Raw genomic sequence first — 17,918 nt, 5'->3', positions numbered from 1 at the left:
TAATGGGTACAGGCAAATTGGAAAAACATCCATGTCCTAAAGGAGGCCGCCCGAGACCAATATATATATATATATATATATATATATATATATATATATATATATATATATATATATATATATATATACATACATACATACATATATACACACACACACACACACACACACACACACACACACACACACGTACAAACGGCAATAGAGAGAACATTACTGTGTGTAGTATAAATGAGAGAAGGGTAGGTATGAGGGTGAACCAGTGTGGGTAGAACAGGTTGGCGCTAGGTGCTAGTGGGGCAGGTGTGATGGAGTGTTATTATGGGTAGTAATGGCATGAGTAATGTGAGCCGTAATATATACTTTATATGTTATGTTTTCAGGAAGTGTTTAATGATTTTCAGGCCGATCCGGTGCTGCAAAGAACGCCATAAGTAGATGGTGACAAGGGAGAAGAAGGCGGAAATACAGATACCAAATACGTAGCACAGGACAGGGGGTAGATCCAACATTTTGATCTGAAATTTACGATGTACAGATGTGTTCTTATAAACCCTTTTTGCGCTATATGGTGCGAGAGGCCTGGGCACAACTTATTTTTTCTGCGCTTTCTTGCGCAGTGTATGAAGATTTTAAAACTAAAAGTTTTGTAGCAAAGCAATCGTTATAAAGTGGCAGATTAAGCATCACGATGCATGGCACAGGTCAACACGGGTTGTATTGTTAAGGGATTGATCATTAGGAGTACAGAATAAATTGGATTCTGAAGGACATGTAGAGTTGGGAAAAGCGAAGCACCAGATATGGAGCAGTGGGAGAAGAGCCTTTCGGCAGCATTTACAATGGACCACACTGAAGCAGCGATAGTCGGGGGAAGAGAGCAACAGATAGCAGGAAGCTGCAACCGTCACCGCAGAAGAGGAGATATTGGATAATAGATTTAGCAGCATCTTGGGTTAGAAGAGGATGGATTCTGGCAATATTTGTAAAGTGGAGGTGACTGGAAGAGATGGATATGAATAAAAGTATAGGATGGACTCAGATTTGGGAGATTGTGGCATGCTGATGATGGTGAGGGGGATTTGGTGGAAAGTGGAGACTCAGAAGAGGCGAGATGCGCTCAGTGTGGACATGTTAAGCTTTAGGTACTGGGACATCCATGTGGAAATTGCAGAGGGAGAGTTGGCTGCTCAAGACGGGGAAAGAAAGTTACTTGAGACCAGATGAGTGATCAGGTTTACCAACACATCTAGCCCATAGTCAGAGAAGCAGAGGGCCGAGAATAGAGCCTTGTGGGACCTCAACAGATAGTAGGAGGCGAAAGGGTGACACTAAAGGAGCAGTTTGAGAAGTGTCCAGTGAGCCAGGAAAATATGGTCTGATAAAGTCTGTGGGGTAAGGGGTGTACATGGGATGTATTCATGTTACATTTATCAGTCACTGGTAGGGGGACAGGGAGTTGCAGAAGAACAACTGAGGTTCATCACTGTTTCTGGTGATGTAAATGCAGGTGGATAATGGAGCACCACAATGGGCCTGGATCCGTTGGTCACATAGAAAAGGAAATGGAATTAAAGAGGCCGTAATGCCACTAAATATTCTATAGGGACACAGTTATTTGGACACCAGTGGCATTTCAGAACTCTTTCTATCACAGTACCACGTAACTGTGGCATCTTATCACATTACCACCTAACAGTGGCATCCTATCACAGTACCACGTAAAGGTGGCATCCTATCACATTACCACCTAACAGTGGCATCCTATGACAGTACCACGTAAAGGTGGCATCCTATCACATTACCACCTAACAGTGGCATCCTATCACATTACCACCTAACTGTGGCATCCTATCACATTACCACCTAACTGTGGCATCCTATCACAGTACCACATAAAGGTGGCATCCTATCACATTACCACCTAACAGTGGCATCCTATCACAGTACCACCTAACAGTGGCATCCTATCACAGTACCACCTAACAGTGGCATCCTATCACAGTACCACCTAACTGTGGCATCCTATCACAGTACCACCTAACTGTGGCATCCTATCACATTACCACCTAACTGTGGCATCCTATCACAGTACCACCTAACAGTGGCATCCTATCACAGTACCACGTAACTGTAGCATCTTATCACATTACCACCTAACTGTGGCATCCTATCACAGTACCACGTAAAGGTGGCATCCTATCACAGTACCACGTAACTGTGGCATCTTATCACAGTACCACGTAACTGTGGCATCACCACGTAACTGTGGCATCCTATCACAGTACCACCTAACAGTGGCATCCTATCACAGTACCACGTAACTGTGGCATCTTATCACATTACCACGTAAAGGTGGCATCCTATCACAGTACCACGTAAAGGTGGCATCCTATCACAGTACCACCTAACAGTGGCATCTTATCACAGTACCATGTAAAGGTGGCATCCTATCACAGTACCACCTAACAGTGGCATCTTATCACAGTACCACGTAAAGGTGGCATCCTATAACAGTACCACGTAAAGGTGGCTTCCTATAACAGTACCACGTAAAGGTGGCATCCTATCACAGTACCACGTAAAGGTGGCATCCTATCACAGTACCACGTAAAGGTGGCATCCTATCACAGTACCACGTAAAGGTGGCATCCTATCACAGTACCACGTAACGGTGGCATCCTATCACAGTACCACGTAACGGTGGCATCCTATCACAGTACCACGTAAAGGTGGCATCCTATCACAGTACCATGCTTGAAGTCACTGAGCTCTTCAGAACGACCCATTTTGTATGAAAAATGTTTGCAAATAGAGACTGCAATGCCTGGTGCTTGATTAAATACAACTGAAGCAACAGGTCTGATTGAAACACCTGAATTCCACAATTACCAGGGGTGGCCAAATTGTTTTACCGTAATAGTGCAGGTACCGTAATTGGTGATGCCCCACTTTGGATCCTGTGCTCAGTTCTGGGTACTACATCTCAGTGCAGACAGGAACAAGACGTTGAGGTAGAGAACTACATGGCAATACATTCGCAAGAAAAAACTAAATTTATGTCAATATTTATTACAGGTTGAGTTGCTCATATTCATATTCAAAAAGGACAATGGTTGCCATCGATGGCGATTCTGCAACCAGTCATCGATAGTTACAAACCATGTGATGGACAGCCACTGATAGTTTTAGCTATTGAAGGTCATCCATTCTCTTTGACTGACTGGCCCATAGGCCAATCAGAATGTGAGGGTGGGGTTTCTAGGTTGTCAGGGGGTGGAGCTATGCTCTGTGTCTCGGCATCTCAAAAAAAAAAAAAAAAAAAAACAGTTTCTGTTGTGCCATCGATGTAGGGAAACCATCTGGTTCTCCCCCATCGATGACAAAAGTATTTGACATCGGCCACAAACCATCGATGATTTCGAATCATCGATGTCCATAGCCATTCCTACTATAAAAGGCGAATTTATGAATGGTTTGTATACACATAAAGCTATCCCCCAACCAAAAAAAAAAAAAGACTAGGACGTGTTAAGCTGCAATCAAAATGTATTAATAATATGCTGCACATACATATATACACACACACACACATATTTATCATGGTCCATTGCTCTTTTTATACGTTCGGCCCAATTTATGACCAAATCTTACTTTGAATTTCTCTCTTTCTTCAGCGTGCATCCAGATTGGTTTATTTTCATCTACAAGGCATGAGACACGAAAGTAGAAAGATCAGCAAAGATAAATATTAAACATGTCTCTCTTTAGCTTGTAAAACGTCCAATATACCTATACACATTTTCCTGTGGGTTATATAAACATTACGCAGTGGATTCAGAGTTGGCTTAAGGCACAAGTAAGTGGTAGTGTCCATTCTAGCACCCTGCGTCTTTCAAAACCCATGCAGTTCCTCTTCCCTGCCTGGGGTGGCAGTTGTGCTGCTTCTAGCACATGTATGGTCAGTATAACAGCGCTGAAATACAGACCAGATTTTGCTAGAAGCACCGAAGGAAAGAGTGACACCCCCCAGGCAGGAAAGAGGAATTGCATAGGTTTTGAAAGATGCAGAGTGCTAGAATGAACAGTAAGGAGGGGATTCACAGGTTTACTTTTGGGCACCATTTTTTATCCACAAGATACATGCGCCTGACGTCTTTTGAAGTGGTGGCAGAGTGTGCTATTAATTTATTTTTTGTAGTTGGTCTTAATTATCACTCCCATTTTATCCTGTTTTTCTATATCACGGATTGGATATATTTTATTTGCGCGACATTTTTTCTATTCCCTATTTTGTTGCACCCAGTTTAACTCCGCCCACCGTGTTTAGCCCCACCCTGTTAGTCTATTTAGCTGCAGTGCTGCATTTTGTAGGAGAGGAGGTGCGGAGCAGTGAGGAGTAGCGGCCTACCTGAAAAGTGTTGCCCCTGTTGAAGAGAGGGTGTAATTTTTTTTTAAATTTTTATCTGCCTTTCCCCCATTGCTGCCCCTAATAAGATGCCCGCAGGTTTACTCTGCCCAGTCATACAAGTTTGTCTCCGTTATAAAAGCGCCCACCCCCTGTTAAGCAGACGCCATTTAATTCACGCAGCCCCATGCCCGACCGTACTCGAATGTGTCCTGTGGCGTGATTCTGAAAAGCAGACGGGCAGGTGCCACATACAGGGAGTCGCCACGGAAGATGAAGAGTGGAGGATGAGCGATGTAGCCTGCCGCCCACAGGAGAGAAGACTAACCCCGGCGCTGTGCAGGGAGCCGGAGCCTTCCGCCACTGACCCAGCAGGGTGATCCGTCTGTCACACACACACACACACACACACACACACACTTGGGGGGGGGGGTTTGCCAGTGGGCATACACTATGTGGAGGGTGCATATACTCTAAGGGGGGTGGGGGTGCCTATACTTTTATTTTTGAAGTTTACAATTAACCCCTTAAATAAAAGGTAAACACATTAAATAAATCATTCATTTAAAAAAATAAAATAAAAAATAACACTTATCACCACCCGACACCCAGGTGAATTAAAAGACGAGAAATTGATGAAGTTTAGATGACTATTTAAAAGCGTGATCACTAACATCTGGGGAAGGACTTAAATATCACCACATATAAAACTTTTGAAATAGGAGAATAGGCGTGAAAAAGGGAACAAAACCACAATTGAATGCCCCCTATGTGCGGCTATATACCGTACTTATGCTACCTGTCCGGACTTGCTTATTTGTGTTTGCAGCCCTATTGGTACACACACAATAGTCATCTGGGGACAGACTGGGCTGGGAGCTTCAGAGCAAAGTGAAACGAACCCTAGAAGGGCATCAATTTAATTGGTGGAGACCTTTCTAGGAACGGTCCATATGAGCTTCCACGCACCATTATGCAGGGTTTAATTAATGTATTACAGGCACACATACATAACGAACAAGACTATATAATTATCGTATCACCAAAATACTTCTCTCCTCCATAATGTCACTAATATGCTCGCAGAACCTACCACCCAGAACCAGTATTGTGGTCTTCATCACCTTGCAATTTACCAATGCCTTCTGTACACTTCTACATGTGTACTAATCATAGCCAAGGGCCACAGACTAAGGCCTGGCCTAGATACAAGGGGTGACACTGGGGGAGAGCTGCCAAGTACGGGGGGGGGGGGGGGTAGAGACAATCACTGATCGGGCAGAAGAGACATACAAACCTTACACACAGTATGGTGTCCTGTCGCCTTCTAGCTATGTGTAGACTATACAAGGGGTGACACTGGGGGAGAGCTGCCGGAGTACGGGGGGGGGGGTAGAGACAATCACTGATCGGGCAGAAGAGACATACAAACCTTACACACAGTATGGTGTCCTGTCGCCCTCTAGCTATGTGTAGACTGTACAAGGGGTGACACTGGGGGAGAGCTGCCAAGTACGGGGGGGTAGAGACAATCACTGATCGGGCAGAAGAGACATACAAACCTTACACACAGTATGGTGTCCTGTCGCCTTCTAGCTATGTGTAGACTATACAAGGGGTGACACTGGGGGAGAGCTGCCAAGTACGGGGGGGTAGAGACAATCACTGATCGGGCAGAAGAGACATACAAACCTTACACACAGTATGGTGTCCTGTCGCCTTCTAGCTATGTGTAGACTATACAAGGGGTGACACTGGGGGAGAGCTGCCAAGTACGGGGGGGGGGGTAGAGACAATCACTGATCGGGCAGAAGAGACATACAAACCTTACACACAGTATGGTGTCCTGTCGCCCTCTAGCTATGTGTAGACTATACAAGGGGTGACACTGGGGGAGAGCTGCCGAGTACGGGGGGGGGGGGGGATAGAGACAATCACTGATCGGGCAGAAGAGACATACAAACCTTACACACAGTATGGTGTCCTGTCGCCCTCTAGCTATGTGTAGACTATACAAGGGGTGACACTGGGGGAGAGCTGCCAAGTACGGGGGGGTAGAGACAATCACTGATCGGGCAGAAGAGACATACAAACCTTACACACAGTATGGTGTCCTGTCGCCCTCTAGCTATGTGTAGACTATACAAGGGGTGACACTGGGGGAGAGCTGCCGAGTACGGGGGGGGGGGGGGGGGGGGTAGAGACAATCACTGATCGGGCAGAAGAGACATACAAACCTTACACACAGTATGGTGTCCTGTCGCCCTCTAGCTATGTGTAGACTATACAAGGGGTGACACTGGGGGAGAGCTGCCAAGTACGGGGGGGTAGAGACAATCACTGATCGGGCAGAAGAGACATACAAACCTTACACACAGTATGGTGTCCTGTCGCCTTCTAGCTATGTGTAGACTATACAAGGGGTGACACTGGGGGAGAGCTGCCAAGTACGGGGGGGTAGAGACAATCACTGATCGGGCAGAAGAGACATACAAACCTTACACACAGTATGGTGTCCTGTCGCCTTCTAGCTATGTGTAGACTATACAAGGGGTGACACTGGGGGAGAGCTGCCAAGTACGGGGGGTGGGGGGTAGAGACAATCACTGATCGGGCAGAAGAGACATACAAACCTTACACACAGTATGGTGTCCTGTCGCCTTCTAGCTATGTGTAGACTATACAAGGGGTGACACTGGGGGAGAGCTGCCAAGTACGGGGGGGGGGGGGGGTAGAGACAATCACTGATCGGGCAGAAGAGACATACAAACCTTACACACAGTATGGTGTCCTGTCGCCTTCTAGCTATGTGTAGACTATACAAGGGGTGACACTGGGGGAGAGCTGCCGAGTACGGGGGGGGGGGTAGAGACAATCACTGATCGGGCAGAAGAGACATACAAACCTTACACACAGTATGGTGTCCTGTCGCCCTCTAGCTATGTGTAGACTGTACAAGGGGTGACACTGGGGGAGTGCTGCCAAGTACGGGGGGGGGGGGGGGGGGGGTAGAGACAATCACTGATCGGGCAGAAGAGACATACAAACCTTACACACAGTATGGTGTCCTGTCGCCTTCTAGCTATGTGTAGACTATACAAGGGGTGACACTGGGGGAGAGCTGCCAAGTACGGGGGGGTAAAGACAATCACTGATCGGGCAGAAGAGACATACAAACCTTACACACAGTATGGTGTCCTGTCGCCTTCTAGCTATGTGTAGACTATACAAGGGGTGACACTGGGGGAGAGCTGCCAAGTACGGGGGGGGGGGGGGGTAGAGACAATCACTGATCGGGCAGAAGAGACATACAAACCTTACACACAGTATGGTGTCCTGTCGCCCTCTAGCTATGTGTAGACTATACAAGGGGTGACACTGGGGGAGAGCTGCCGAGTACGGGGGGGGGGGGTAGAGACAATCACTGATCGGGCAGAAGAGACATACAAACCTTACACACAGTATGGTGTCCTGTCGCCCTCTAGCTATGTGTAGACTATACAAGGGGTGACACTGGGGGAGAGCTGCCAAGTACGGGGGGGTAGAGACAATCACTGATCGGGCAGAAGAGACATACAAACCTTACACACAGTATGGTGTCCTGTCGCCCTCTAGCTATGTGTAGACTATACAAGGGGTGACACTGGGGGAGAGCTGCCGAGTACGGGGGGGGGGGGGGGGTAGAGACAATCACTGATCGGGCAGAAGAGACATACAAACCTTACACACAGTATGGTGTCCTGTCGCCCTCTAGCTATGTGTAGACTATACAAGGGGTGACACTGGGGGAGAGCTGCCAAGTACGGGGGGGTAGAGACAATCACTGATCGGGCAGAAGAGACATACAAACCTTACACACAGTATGGTGTCCTGTCGCCTTCTAGCTATGTGTAGACTATACAAGGGGTGACACTGGGGGAGAGCTGCCAAGTACGGGGGGGGGGGTAGAGACAATCACTGATCGGGCAGAAGAGACATACAAACCTTACACACAGTATGGTGTCCTGTCGCCTTCTAGCTATGTGTAGACTATAAGGCATCCTTACTTGTGAGGCTCCCATGTGTTTGTCACTATGACCATTCTGATTACTCGGTTCACGGTACGTTCGCACCAGAGACTGATGTTTTTGCACTGCGCACGCACATATTCGCATGTGTAGGGCTGCTTCACGGGCGCCTGCGGTGACTTGCGTAGTTGCCGTGGTACTCGCACAGAGGGGGGGGAAGCAGGATGGTAGCGGGCAGCAGCACAGGTGTTTCCTGCATGCAACCAAGAAACCGCTGGGCATCCCCATGCGACGCCAGCCGCCTGCCCTGAATGCCGCAGCCCAGACTGATTTGCGAAGAGGGTAACAATCCTTCCATAATCGGCGACCATGGAATGATTTCGACCCCCGTCCGCTACCCTGTGAATAGAGGTTTATGCAAAGCATCCGGGATGTGCGAGACTCATGGTCCAAACCACCAGGATGTTGGATTACAAAAGCCACCGCTGCGTAAATAAACATGTCCAAACTATGGCCCTCCAGCTGTTGTGAAACTACAAGTCCCATCATGCTTTGCCACAGATTTGCTATTAGGGAGTGCTCAAACTATGGCAAGGCATGCTGGGATGTGTAGTTTCACAGCTGGAGGGCCACCGTTTGGACATGCCTTTCACAGACAGTAGTTTCCCATTAAGCCAAATATGGTAAACAGGTGAATTTCATTGGTCACTTATTATAAAATGTCTAACGACAGCTAACCCCAACATGAAGCGCAGCGGATTATACAGATGAGTCCAATACGATATGTAACTAACTAGTTCTGTGTAAGTCCCAACCCTCACCATCGACTGATCCAAACTCCCTTTCATGTGCCCGCGTCAGGATTTCCTTGTACAAGGTCTCCGCCTGCTTGAACTTGCCTTGTTTCAGGTAGCAGGAAGCCTTGAAAACACAAAAATGACCATTAGTCACTGACAGCTGGAGAGGGGGTGAAGGGTCACAATTAAGCCTCATTTACCAAGTTGTTCTTTGTTTTTGCCACGTTTGGATCGTCTGGCCCCAGTTTGGTCTGATAGATCTCCAGCGCCCTCTGGTAGTAATACTCCACTTCCTCGTACTTCCCCTGGTTCTGGCAGAGTAACGCCAGGTTGTTCAACTGCTTGGCTACATCAGGGTGGTCTTTCCCCAGCACCTGCACATAAACCAACGGTCAGTATAGCGCAATGGTAACTGTACAGAAACCATACCTGGACTAGAGTTCCCTGCTCATTTACAGCTGCTCCTTGCTCAACAGAAATCATTTATCCTAGAACAGGATCATTCTCTAAAACACAACAAATTTACTTTTTTGATATGGTCAAGGTATCAGAATGTGAAGATTAAACCCCCAACTCTAGGAACAGTGGAACCATCAGGTCTAGTTTATCCTTGTAACGCATTGTAACGAGATACATCCAAAAGATTCAGAGCCTTAAATTCAACAGCCAAGTACTCAAACGCCCGTCCCCAGGACACCACACGGTTCAAGTTTTCCAGATCTCCTCATTGAATTTGCAAGTGAGACATCAGTGGATTATTTAAAATGTGCCAGTGAGTAATGACTACACCTGTGCACCAGCTAGGTGACCAGGGAAATGTGCCGGTGAGTAATGACTACACCTGTGCACCAGCTAGGTGACCAGGGAAATGTGCCAGTGAGTAATGACTACACCTGTGCACCAGCTAGGTGACCAGGGAAATGTGCCGGTGAGTAATGACTACACCTGTGCACCAGCTAGGTGACCAGGAAAATGTGCCGGTGAGTAATGAATTGCTCACTGAAGTAATCATTTCTAGTTTCATTTTTCTGGAAGTGTAGCTTTTCTCAATGGAGAAGCTACAATCTCATATCCACAAAATGCTGGCGGCCAAGGCGATTACGAGATGTACACTTTAACAAGGGTGCACGTTGCTAGACTGGTTCCTTCGTTATACATTCTAATACAATAGTGCCCCCTAGGGGTCAATACTGCACTGTGTAACTAAACTAAAGCCAAACCCCTCTATGAGAAAACAGGATGTCTGTTTGACGGCAGATAAAGAGAGGTGGCGGGGATCGCCGAAAACAAGTGCTCCTCGCAGTTTAACCCCTGCGTCGGCCGCTCACCGTATTCAACGTTTCGGGGGAATCCTCGCTGTCAGAGGAGGGCGAGGATTCCTCCAAACAGCGAGGCTCGCGGCTAATGAAGGGAGCCCGCTGCATTTAGCCGCAAGCTTTGCTGTTTCCCATAGCGAGGGGGAAACAGCGTGTGCAGGGGGGGGCAATTAAATACTGACCCTGCGAGCTGTGACAGGGAGCAGGCAGCACTGCTCGCTGTCACAGCTCGCACAAATCACTGAATACTGATCAGTGTGTTACAGGTATACTGTCCAACACACAAGCAGCGTCTCCCCATCACAGCCCTAGAAGATGCAGTAACTTGCCGTACGACCATCTTACCTTTTCCCGGATCTCCAAGGCTCTTTTGCACAATGGTTCTGCTTCCTTGTACTTCCCCCGCTTACCATAGAGAACCGCCAGGTTATTCAGCGTTGCCGCCACCTGCAGAATGGAAGACGTTGCTTAATATCCACAGGCAGCAATCTCAGCACAATCACATCAAAGTACAAAGGGTCCCCAAGGACAAGGATAGATCACTGAAGAACATAAATCAATTCCGACCGGGATGTGGGGGCGGGGGGGAGCCATCATCACCGCAGTACAAAAGAGCACTGTTACTTCATCGGGTTTACAAAGCGCACACAAACAGTGACGCGGGCACTGAAAGATTAGCATTGGATAGATCATTGCTGGGAAAAAGAGGCAAATAAAGGAAATATTGATTATACCCTACAAGAGTAGGAGACTAAAAAGGACGGTAAAGATGAAACACAACAATGGCGGCTCACTGCCTATTACAGGTACCACATGCCGTGCTGTAACAGTGGCATTGCCATACTCGTGTATCTGCAGTGCAGCAAGATTTTTTTTTAGGATCCTTTGAAGAAAAAAAAAATCAATTTTCCGCTAACCTTGCAAATTGGGTGTAACAGCTCCTGTATTTATTATCATTTCTGCCACCTGGAATAATTGGCCTTTACAATAGGCTTGTTAGGCATCAGAAGCTGGCATTGCTCTAAGTCAATTAAATTGCTTTTACAGAGATTAATACATATCTTATTGGTTATTAATAATCAAAAAATAAATCATGCCCTCGGGACGGTTTTATGCCCAACCCCATGATCCACATTTTTGTTTTCTAAACAGGTAACTACAGATTCCGTGCAATTGTTCTTGGGTAGGACAATTTCCATTCCACGATTATACAACCACAAAATCATATAGTGGAAAGTCGCCATTCCTAAAGCAGCAAAGTCAGGACAGAACCTTTCATCCAATAAAGATTGTGTAATTTGGTTTAAAAAGGGTATGATGCCGGTACGGAGAAAGCAGTCACAGCCTATTTCCTATTTACAGGTTTATTTGGGGTTCTGATCTGAAAACATGTAAGATACAGATGTGCAGGATGCCAGTTAGTGGCCTAAACTATGCACTTCCATTCCAGGGTATCCTAAAGAATAAAAAGCTTACACTGCTCCTCAACTCTAGGGGGGGAATTCAAGCGTTGTGGGTGCTGGTGGCCACTAGGTGGTGCCCCGATGGAGCAACTTCACCCCATTTGGATGCCCCATTCGGATGCGCACAGCCGCCGTCGCTGACTTAACGGTTACATTGATCCATCATATTGATGGGCTGGTAACTAGTTGTGCAATAAGAGGTAGTGTTCATTCTAGCACCCGCCATATTTGAAAACCCATGCAGTTCCTCTTCCCTGCCTGGGGGGTGGCTGTCTGCTGTGGTGTTTCTAGCACAGGTCTGGTTTTCATATCAGTGCTGATATACAGACCTCACTGTGCTAGAAGCACTACAGCAGACAGCGACACCCCAGGCAGGGAAGAGGAACTCCTTGGGACGTCCTCGGGTGCTAGACTGAAGACTAGTAAGTCACCACGGTCACTGTATCGGTGTACCGCGTCCCCTCGCATGGCACGCTGCAATCGGCACACTTTTATGTTCTCCATCCATGCCCTGGCGGATGGTAGAATATGAAAGCCTGTCGGCACATGTCGGTTCCCAAAAAAACTGTGAAAACCACATGTCGACCTTAGTCAGGTCAACCTATTTCATGTGTCAACCTAAGCCCCGTCAACCTTTAGCGGTCAATCTTTATAGGGTCGACCTAACGACCGTATCCCGTACAATATATAGTTTACCATCAGCCCCTCGGTCTCATTTACAATTATCTCCTTAATTAACAGTATGGCTTGAATTTGCCCCCCCCCCGTGCTGCTTTAATGAGGGACGGGAGCGTTACACGTGACTCATTAGAGATGATTGGTAGGCATATTGCGCATCACCGCGGGACCCTACCTGCTGCTGCACGGAACCGGCCTGCCCATTACCAATCTCTCCTGTAGAGTTTAACATTAGAACGGTCACACTGATGAGCGCCGAGTCGGGGGGGGGGAGGGGGAGGTTGCAGTCTAGGGAGGATAAACACTGTAATAAGGACATCGATTACTCACCGCTGGGTGATCTTTACCCAAAGTCTTTTCTCGGATGGCCAGGGCATCGTTTAACAGATTGGCGGCGTCTTTGTATTTGTTTTGGTCCCTGGAAATGAAGAACGTTTTGCTAAACAACTGGATATGAATAAATCAGATTTGTCCAACAATTAGGACCTTATTCAGGTTCGTACACTCGCAATGCGAATTCACATGCGAGCGCAATGTTTTCGACATGTACCGGGGGCGTGCGTCCACAGCGAACAGATTGTTCACCGGGTGCAAGGACCCAACATTGCGGCCTGGGGGGCGGGATGGGGGCCTGGAGCGGTGGGCCAGGGGTAACGCCCAGCGTTTTAATTGGCATTCCCATGAAAACACTGGGCGTTTCCATGGAAAAATCGCCTAGTGATGTGGGTACCAGGGTGCCAGCTACCCGCCCACTTCCTTCAGGTTGCTCTGAGCCACCTTAGATGTGCATGTACCTTCCACATCATTCGATGGTTGGTGACCATCGGATGATGTGGGTGTTCGCACGCACTGGCTGCGAGTGGATGCTTGTGTCAAACATCCATTCACAGCCAGTGCGTGCGAACACCCGCTGCAAATGGGTGGCGGCCTGGCCAACATTTGCAAGGCGGGGTTTGGTGCACGAATTCACAGCCTTTGGAGTAACCTCCAATCACATTGCCTGTGGCTCCTGCAATTGCGCTTACCCACGGTCCCTCAATGGCTGGAAGGCCACAGGCTGCCTGATACAAGTACGCAGATCTGTCCCATGAACTATGTAGATGCTACTGACCTGTATACCAAAGCCAGTATGTTGAGCATGGTGGCCACATCTGGGTGATCATGGCCAGAGGTCTTCTCCAGGTCTTCGAGAGCTTGCTTACAGAGAGGTACAGCCACTTCATACCTGCCCTGGGAGGCGTACTGAATGACCAGGTTATGGAGGGTCCTTAATCGCGCAGGGATCTCGTAGCCACCTTGTTGGGCCGCGGCGGCCGCGCTGCTGTGCTGTTGTTGTACTGCAAACAGTGCCTTGGATTAATCAGGTTTAATATGCAAGCCAAACTTATTAATAGTACTTTTGAGTATCGAGTGGTTTTGCAGGTCCCAGTCTGATCTCCGTTTCACACAGCAAAGCAAATTACTGGGTCAAGCATTACTACTTGGTAATGTGCTGATTGAAAAGGGTCAACTTGGGCTGAAACCTGTACAGGCTGCAGGACTGGATATATCGGTGAACAACGTTCAGACAATACCCTATATATTCCCATCTTATTCATTTTTATATTTTCACATTATCAACAATTCATTAGGAAGTTTAATTCAAGAAGCTAAACTCAGCAGGACATGTGACAGGACACTTACTTCCTGGTCCTTGGTCGTCATCGTCATTGGGGAAGAGGTCATCCAAAGGCTCCTTAGAGGAGTCACTGTCTTTATCATCCTGGAAAAGTTAATTTTAGATTTAACCCAATAAAGATTTAAAAAAAAAAAAAAAAAAAAACATGATCTCAATGCAGAAATACAGAACATTCAGCACTGTAAAGCCAATGAAAGGAAAGGTCAGATTTATGTTCTAGTGAGGACCGGACAGGGAAAAAACTAGGATGATAATGGAGAGATCAGAATATAGTCGTCAACCTATATGTACTCAGTAGGATTTAAGGGGAGATGTACGAAGCGTTGTAGAGTGGATAAATATAAAGTACCAGCCAATCAGCATCTGCCATGGTACAAACGGTGTTTGAGAAAGGACAGGAGCAGCATGGTTTGTCCTTTCTCTCGCTCTCCAAGGACGAGATGCACCAAACAAAACATGCCGTAAAAACCCTGTTTTCAGGGTTTTCACCGCATTTTCATATGCGCCAAAGCCCCACTGCTGGGACTTCACTGTGGGGGATTACGTCAGTTCTAGATGGCGTAACCCCATAGAAGCCTACGGACTTCCCTTTGCGTCCCCCAACAACCCGCGAGACCCCCACCTGTCTCCAGGCAGCCTCCTGCTGTGCTGCCCGGACCAGTGACCTTCTCCTCCCGGAAGCGGAGCCCTGGCCGAGAAGCAGCAGCCGGGTAGGGGTCCAGGGAGGGATGGGGACCTGCTGCACATCGCCGCCCACAACGCAAAGGACAGCTCTTAACGCAACAGCAGTCCTAATATGTTAGTGCATAATGCGATTATTAACAATGCGAATGCTGGCGATGTGTTAGAGAATCGTGCCCCAAGGCTTAGTACATCTCACCTAGACTCATTTGGTGCTCAGGCTGCCTGTAGCCACTGTGACTAAATTAAGTGGGACATCTGTGCGGGGCTTTTGTAATGGCAAATGGGGCAGGTGTAAAAAAGAACCACAGCTATGAGAAAACATCATCATGACATTTGCCCCCAAAACAGGAGCAACCTCTACACTATCTTTACCAAATTACGGAGCTTTGCGCTACCAGGATACAATCACGGAGGTGCCGCATATGGAGAAGTAAATGTAAGTTTGTTTGTATAAGTCCGTCATGTGGAACTCCGAGGCATCGGTCTTTCAGTGACATTGGTTGTCTTAGGGAGAGAGCTATGGAACCACCCTGATTTGTGGGGGTGTCCTGGGCATGTGTCAGACGCTCCATGTAATTCTGAGTTGCACCTACATCATCTAGCATGGGACTTTTGCAAGTGCCAATACCAATGGTAACTGCTGCGGAGGTGGGTGTAAAATCACTGGGCAGCACTGGTTTCTGCGATCACATGCACTAACCCTTGTGTCAGCATAAGGCAGTACATCAGGATTCATGGTGACTTACAACTGACCCCAGAATGGCTGCACTGATGAGTAATGGACTGTGTGGAGCAGTCTGGCCAACACTTTAGTACATGGCAATAGAGACAAACATAAATCAACTTAGAGAATCAAAGTAAGCATCTAGCTAATGAACATGACAAAACATAACCTAAGCAAACCATCTCAATTTTAAAAGAAGAAAAAAAAAAAAAGCGACGTACCGATGGAGAAATATCATCATCATATTTTTTCAGCTGATTCATGAACTCTAGATGTTTCTTTTCCTCCTCTAGTTGGGCCACGGACTGTTCGCTCCTCTGAAGTTTCTGCTGGGTGTTGGCCAACTCGTCCCGCAGCCACTGGTTCTCTTGGCACAGCCGGCGGACCTGAGCCCTCAGTTTCTGCTTTTCAGACTCTACTGCATTCAAGTGGTTGGATAAGGCCATCATCACCTGTGGAAAAGGAGCGCCAGAGTCACGAGGCGCCGGCGGAGGTATTCAGCTACGTGGGGGCAATTCCTAACTTGTAGCAATAACAAATTCTAACAAATACAAGTGTATGTTCCAGACACCATGCTCTAATCACAAAGCAGTAATCCCAGGGGGGTCGTCTGCAATATATCCTCTATTTGGGCACTTTTTTTGTCTTTAAAAGCATCATCTTCAAGGTATTTTTCAATTGCTAAAATATTTTAAATATAATATGGTTCACAAGAAGGCACTTAGAACTCAAAACGCACTTCACAGGTCGACAGGGTCAAAAGATCAACAAATGTTCGACATTCAAATGGTTGACAGGGTTAAAAATGTCGACCAGAGGTTTTTTATTGTCTCAATGTCCACACCTGCCAACATGGACCATCAATTAGTGCAGGGGTGGGCAATAGGCGGCCCTCCAGCTGTTGATGAACTACACGTCCCAGCATGCCTTGCATCAGTTGCAGCATGGCAAATAGCAAAACTTAGGCAAGGCATGCTGGGATGTGTAGTTCATCAACAGCTGGAGGGCCGCTTATTGCCCACCTCTGAATTAGTTTAACGCTTCGGACACACTATTATATTCTCCGCCTATGCCGGCATGGATGGTGAAGTATGAAAATGTACCCCCCGTCCCCCCCCATCACCCCAACCAAAAAATGTGGAAAAATAATATCAACATTTTGAATGCTGACCTTTTAGCCCTGTTGACATCTCCAATGTCAAAATTTTGATGGTCGATATTTTGACCCTGTCGACCATTTGACCCCATCGACCTATTGCATGTTGACCTTTTCCTTTTGACCTACTGACACCTACTGACACCAAGGCACGGTAGATCTATCAACCAGATATGGTTGTTACTAGGAGACATTTCTAGTCTATGCAGACCAGACTTCCTGTCTGCAAACAAGCTCAAAGACAAAACTTTTTGAACTAGGGCAACTTTAAATTGCTACACACTACATTTCTGTAGGTCATTCCATTCACCGTTTTCAAAAACTACCACAGAAAATACAATAGCTCACAATTTTTCGAAATGTTTAAGCAATCAATATGAACACTGCAAAAGTTCAAAATGGCTTCCCAACCCTCTTCGTGAAGTGGAATTTTATATATTGTATACACAAATGTCAATGTTTCAGGACAGCTTTCAGGTCAGATATAAGTATGCCATTAATGGTTGGTTTCATCCCATCTATATTCTAAACAAGTGGATTTTGGAATTGCAATTTGGGAAGGTGGAACACGTCACAATCACCTGTGCTTCGCTAAGGCCAAGCTCCAGCATCTCCAGAGACTTGCGGATCATGGTGGATTTCTCTTCCACCAGGTTGCTCTCGTCATCTTTCTTCAAACACTTCAAGGTTTCCAGTAGGCTTTGCAAGATGGAATTGTGCTCGTTTTTCAAGGCCTCCAGGCCCTGGATCACCTGTTTGGTCTTAGAAATGATCTCATCCTGGGTGAGTTTCTCCAACTTGTCTTCCTTAAGAAACACCATTGTGGACATGTTGTCATACATTCTGCAAAGAGAAGACAAAAAGTGTCTCACCAATCGTAAACAATCACTGCGACAGGTTCCACTGACCACATTATAATACGCCTGTATGTCTCAGAACCTACGTTAGACAGATCGTACACTATTAGCCTTCCAGTCCCCTCCACACAGGGCTTGGAGAGTAGCCCA

General features: G+C 47.0%; 1 protein-coding gene across 1 annotated transcript in view; it reads right to left on the bottom strand.

Moving 5' to 3' along the window:
* Positions 1–3,553: 3,553 nt before the first annotated feature.
* KLC1 (kinesin light chain 1) overlaps positions 3,554–17,918 on the bottom strand; it is a 68,950-nt gene continuing 54,585 nt past the window's right edge. Inside the window, exons 2-10 of the mRNA XM_083167864.1 lie at positions 17,493–17,754; positions 15,977–16,207; positions 14,353–14,431; positions 13,781–14,006; positions 13,000–13,087; positions 10,874–10,975; positions 9,413–9,586; positions 9,237–9,336; positions 3,554–3,704 (exon numbers count right to left, since the gene is read on the bottom strand). Coding sequence (XP_083023990.1) covers positions 3,601–3,704; positions 9,237–9,336; positions 9,413–9,586; positions 10,874–10,975; positions 13,000–13,087; positions 13,781–14,006; positions 14,353–14,431; positions 15,977–16,207; positions 17,493–17,753 — 1,365 coding nt within the window. The 5' untranslated portion in view covers position 17,754 and the 3' untranslated portion in view covers positions 3,554–3,600. The remainder of the gene's footprint in view (positions 3,705–9,236; positions 9,337–9,412; positions 9,587–10,873; positions 10,976–12,999; positions 13,088–13,780; positions 14,007–14,352; positions 14,432–15,976; positions 16,208–17,492; positions 17,755–17,918) is intronic.

Source organism: Crinia signifera, chromosome 12, assembly GCF_055691185.1.
Source record: "Crinia signifera chromosome 12, ASM5569118v1, whole genome shotgun sequence".
In the NCBI taxonomy this organism is placed as follows: domain Eukaryota; kingdom Metazoa; phylum Chordata; class Amphibia; order Anura; family Myobatrachidae; genus Crinia; species Crinia signifera.
The sequence above is the reverse complement of the archived record's forward strand: the minus strand, read 5'-3'. Positions and strand labels throughout refer to the sequence as shown.